The 5184-nt window shown below is 49.0% G+C and overlaps 2 protein-coding genes and 1 long non-coding RNA gene across 3 annotated transcripts in view; all 3 read left to right on the forward strand.

Annotated features, from left to right (window-relative positions):
• Positions 1-2986, forward strand: part of LOC309537563 (zinc finger protein 213-like) — a gene marked incomplete at its 3' end in the record, with an annotated part of 61156 nt that extends 58170 nt beyond the window's left edge. Inside the window, exon 6 of the mRNA XM_082232463.1 lies at positions 2979-2986. Coding sequence (XP_082088589.1) covers positions 2979-2986 — 8 coding nt within the window. The remainder of the gene's footprint in view (positions 1-2978) is intronic.
• The window catches only part of LOC309536786 (uncharacterized protein), a 44925-nt gene that overhangs the window by 20022 nt on the left and 19719 nt on the right, over positions 1-5184 (forward strand). The gene's annotated exons all lie outside the window — the stretch shown is intronic.
• LOC309537027 overlaps positions 1-5184 on the forward strand; it is a 52730-nt gene that overhangs the window by 12539 nt on the left and 35007 nt on the right. The window lies entirely within an intron of this gene.

Below are 5184 nucleotides of genomic sequence, written 5' to 3' on the forward strand. Positions count from 1 at the left end.
CATGTAGAAGTTGTTCGTCAGAGGCGAAGGCCCTTTTCAGTTCCTCAAACGCTCGCTCCGCCTCCCCCGTCCAAACAAACTTCTTTTTGCTGCTGAGACAGTCCGTGATGGGCGCCGTCAGGTGGGCGAAGTTTCGGATGAACTTACGATAAAAGTTTCCAAACCCTAGGAACCTCTGCACATCCTTCTTGGTCTTGGGTGTTTTCCATTCCAGCACCGCTTGAACCTTGCCGGGGTCCATGGCCAACCCCTTGTCTGACAAGCGGTACCCCAGGAATTCCACCTCCTTGGTATGAAACTGACACTTCTCCAGTTTCACCCACAATCTGTTGGCTTGCAGCCTGCTCAACACTTCTCTGACGTCTCTCACATGTTGCTCCTCATTCTCCGAATACACCAACACGTCATCTAAGAAGGCCACGCAATTCTTGTAGAGCAAAGGCCCCAGTACATGGTTCATAAAGGCTTGAAAACACGCGGAGCCTGTTTGTAATCCAAAAGGCATAACGAGGTATTCAAATGCCCCCAAAGGGGTGAACATGGTGGTCTTCCATTCATCCCCTTTCCTTATACGTATCAGGTTGTACGCCCCCCTTAGGTCCAGCTTTGTAAAAATCTTTCCTTTTCGCACCCTGGTCAAAATATCATCAATCCTGGGCATAGGAAAAGCCGCCGGCTCTGTCACTGCATTTAGGGCCCGAAAGTCACATACCAGCCTCGGCTTGTCCGTGTTTTTTTTATCCACAAAAAACACTGGGCTACCCCCCGCTGCCTTGGACTCTCTAATGAAGCCTCTCTTCAGGTTCTTGTCAATGAACGCTCGCAACTCCTGCATCTCCCTGTCTGACATGGCATACAACTTGCCTACAGGAAGCTGTGCTCCAGGGAGTAAATTGATCTGGCAATCAAAGGGCCTATGCGGGGGTAGTTGGTCCGCTTCCTTCTCGCTGAACACGTCGCTGAGATCAGCGTACTGTGGTGGCACCTTCCCCTTCTCCATCACTTCCGTCCCTGCTAGGGTGGCTTGGGCCCCTGCTGACCCCTTTTCCCCCCTGCAGTGTTCCAAGCAATGTGCTGAACCGAAGGAAACCACTCTTTGATGCCAGCCCACCAGCGGATCATGTAGGGCTAGCCAGCTCATTCCCAAAATAATGGGAGCGCCTCCCAAGGTGGCCACATTAAACGCTATCAGTTCTGTGTGCCTTGCCACCCTCATTATCATTGGGACGGTCTGCAAGCTGACGCCTCCTCCCAACAGTTCCCTGCCATCAATCGTGGTCACCTGCAGGGGGTTGCTTAAAGGGATAGTCTGTATCTGGTGCTCAGCAGCAAACTCCTTGCTCATGAAATTGCAGGAGCTGCCTGAGTCCAACAGCGCCTTTATTTTTAGGGGGTGTCCATTTTGCAGCTCTAGAGACACTTCAAGCACTAGAGCAGGTCGAGGAGCTTCTGGCACTGGCACTTGGGGAAGGGGCACTTTCACTGCTCTTTGGCCTGGCTGCAGTGCCCTGCTGGCAACCAGGCGTTGGCTTTTACCTGCTCCGTTTCTCCCTGCTCTTCCCCCTCAACAGCTCCCACCATCCCTTGCCATTCCTTCCTCTGGGGGCAGACTCTGGCAAAGTGGCCTGGCTGTTGGCAGAGATAGCATTTCCGGGCTCCCTTTCCCTCCTTCTTCGCCCCCTCACTGGGCTTTGAAACTGCGCGCGCGCGGGCTGTTCCGATTTCCATCGGCTCTGCCGGCGGGAAAGCTGGCTCAGGAATGTCTGGAATGCGTAACTCCTTCCAACGTTCCCCTCTCCCTTCCCGCCTCTCCAAGGCTCTTGCCTCCTGGCGCGCTCCAATGGTCAGCGCAGATTTGGTCAGCTGATCCATAGACCCCGCCCTGGGGCTCCTGGCCAACTCGTCTTTCACAGCTGAAGAAAGACCTTCTTCAAATAGCATCTGAATGGGTGCCGCCGATAAATCCCACCCCAATCTGTGAATCAGCATGGTAAATTCAGTCCAGTACTCACGGACAGATCTGCTTCCCTGCTTGCAAGCCATTAGCTGTCTGCGTACCAACCCTTCCTCAATATCGCTGGAAAACATGATATCCATTGCACGAAAGAATTTCATAGTGTCCTTTAGGATATCGTTGTGCGTTGCCATCAGGGGTCGAACCCAGTCCCGCGCCCCCTTCTCAAGATGCCCAATTACGAACGCAACTCGCGATTCCTCATCAGGGAACTCATCAAACTGCACATTCAGAGCATATTGCATCTCAGTCCTAAAGGCATGGTAATCCTTGGGGTCCCCCCCAAACTTCTGCACCAATCCTGGTACCTTTCTGGGGAACTGAGTGGTTCTCCCCTTTTTGTCAGCATCCTGAGCCCTTCTCTCCTCGAGCCTCGCCGTCTGCAGCGCAAGTTGGACCTCCAGAGCTTGATACCTTTCTTCCAAGCTTGGACCAGCTCCAACCCCTGCCTCTCCGGTTCCGACTGGGTTGCTCATGATGCTTTCTCCTGCACAGGCAGCGTACAGAGACTGTCAGACTGCTGTCAGGGGATGGTTAGCTGCTTGTGCTTAAAATTGTGCCCCTTCAGAGTTTGTGCGACCCCACAAACCTCTGTGTGTGACAGAGCTCCTCAGACATGTCTGCTCTAGTCACTAGTAGAGTCTGACAGTGGCTGTCTGCGGAAGCGCTTCCAGCAAAGAAGTTCCTTAACGGAAACGCGTCTCCTGGACTCACGACGTGGCAGCTTCCGGCGAAGCATGGGTCTCCCTGCAGTAGCTTCTGACACCTCCCCGCTATTTTCGCTCGAAGTGTCTCTCACCCCTTTCTCTCCCCTGCTGCTTCCTGCCTGGGCTGCTGCGTCTCTCTCAGCATTACTGAGATCCTCCTCCAGAGACCCCGCGCTCCCCCTGCTGGTCCCTGCTTTGGCTGTTGACTCTCTCCCAGTCTCTGGGAGCCTTACCACTTCCCTTTCCTCCGATGTCAGTTCCCTGACAGCTCCCTATTGGATCATCCTATCTGTTTTGTAATTCAAGACATCTCTCTATGTGACGAACCTCTGATATTTCAATGGGGCTCAACAGCGCCACCCACAGCACCTGGGATGTTAACACTCCCACAGCAAACCTTGGATGGATGGCTATTGATTGTTTTCCTTGTGAATATTCTTCCTCCAGTTCTGCCGTTTAAAACCATGATCAGGCTGTCTGAACTGCCCAGGCCTTCTTAAATGTAGGCTTCAGAGTGATTTGGGGTGTTGGAGTAGCTTCAGTCAAGTTTCCTGCTTTTGTTCTTGCTTCTGTCTCTCTCTGGTTGACCAAAGAGTCGCTTGACATTGGAGATGGCACAGATTCCACGACTGAACCAAACAAACTCCATCCCAGAAAAGAGCCAGGCTTTTTGAATCTCAGGCAGTGAACCCTGTAGTAACAATAATGATAATTTTATTATTTTTACCCAACATCAAACATTAAAAACTTCCCAATACAGGGGTGCCTTCAGAAGTCCTCTAAAAGTTGCATAGTTATTTCCTTGACATCTGATGGGAGGGCGTTCCACAGGGTGGGTGCCCCTACCGAGAAGGCCCCCTGCCTCGTCCCCTGTAACTTCTCACAGTAATGTAACATTTAAGTACAGTGGTTCTTCGGGTTAAGAACTTAATTCGTTCTGGAGGTCTGTTCTTGACCTGAAACTGTTCTTAACCTGAAGCACCACTTTAGCTCATGGGGCCTCCTGCTGCCGCTGTGCTGCCAGAGCACGATTTCTGTTCTCATCCTGAAGCAGAGTTCTTAACCTGAGGTGCTATTTCTAGGTTAGCGGAGTCTGTAACCTGAAGCCTATGTAACCTGCTATACGACTGTAAGGAAACTTTAATAATAATAATAATAATAATAATAATAATAATAATAATAATAATACTGATATGACAAGTTTCTGCTGCATTCTGTGATGTCGAGAATTTAAGAAAACATCCAAATTGGTTTAAGGTGATGCACATCATAATTAAATTTTTAGCCACTAAAGACATTTAAATTTGGCAGCTGCTACACACGTATGTTCAATATACGAAAAGTGTTTTTCAGCACATAGAAGTGATGCACAGCATAAATTAATAATGCAGAGTTTTAAAGAATAAGAGCTTTACTGAATTACATGTGCAATGTCTGGAGGTGTGTAGTTAAATATCCGCCTTCAGGCAGCACTGTTCTATACAGTCTCCTAGTTAGTCCAATTATTGAACCAGCACTGTCAGACAGGTGTATCTGACGTAGACGATCCAAATATTGTTTGGCAGAGTCCAATTCTGCAATGTGCAGGACCTGTGATTCCTCTAGAGCCAACAAAATGTGCGCTCGGGCTCTATCATCTTCTTCACTTTCCTTCTCAGAGGGTTGTGGATTCAAACCAGTTTCCACACAGGACCAAAGTCTATCACGTTTTAGAACCAGTTCAAGCTTGAGAGCCCAAGTCAGGTAGTTCTTACCATTCAGATGTTCCATCTGGGCAGTGTTGCCAAGATTAATAAACCGCAGGTTGCTGAGCTGACGTGGCTTCTGCTCCTTGTTGCACCGGGTCTGCTTCTTTGGTACATGGCCTCACCACTGGACCTTCAGTCCCTTTGAGGTCCTCACCAACATCACCCTGATTCTCCAGCTTTAGCGATTTGCCATCCATAAAACACTGGGCCCCATGACCTGGCACGAAACGTAAATTAATAATGCAGAGTTTTAAAGAATAACAGCTTTACTGAGTTAAAATAAACTTCTTCATAAACAACATGGTTCCAAACAGGTTGACTGAGATTCCATACTGACTCTGCTCACAACTGAGGCAGACTGACTCTGACTGAAATCTTTCAGAGAACACACAGAGAAAATGGCTGCTAAGTCACATGTCAGAGTGACTCAACAGTTAGCAGTTAGGCCTGAATAACTTTAGTAGGCCCAAATGATTGTGCAGTCCCAGCACTTCCCAGCCTGCTTTGCTGCTTCTGCTCTCATGTGTCTTTGTCGCATGACAAGAAGTTAATGTTTCCCATTTTTATTCCCCTGCTCTTACATCACCCACCACAAGGCAGCTGACTGACCAAGTCAGTCCAGAGTCAATGTTCCCAAATATTTCTCCAGCTCTTAACATTTGTTTAGATTTATTACTGCATACTGAACAACTTAGCATATTGAATATATCTTAAT

This window comes from Podarcis vaucheri, assembly GCF_965113315.1.
Source record: "Podarcis vaucheri genome assembly, chromosome: 7".
Lineage (NCBI taxonomy): Eukaryota > Metazoa > Chordata > Lepidosauria > Squamata > Lacertidae > Podarcis > Podarcis vaucheri.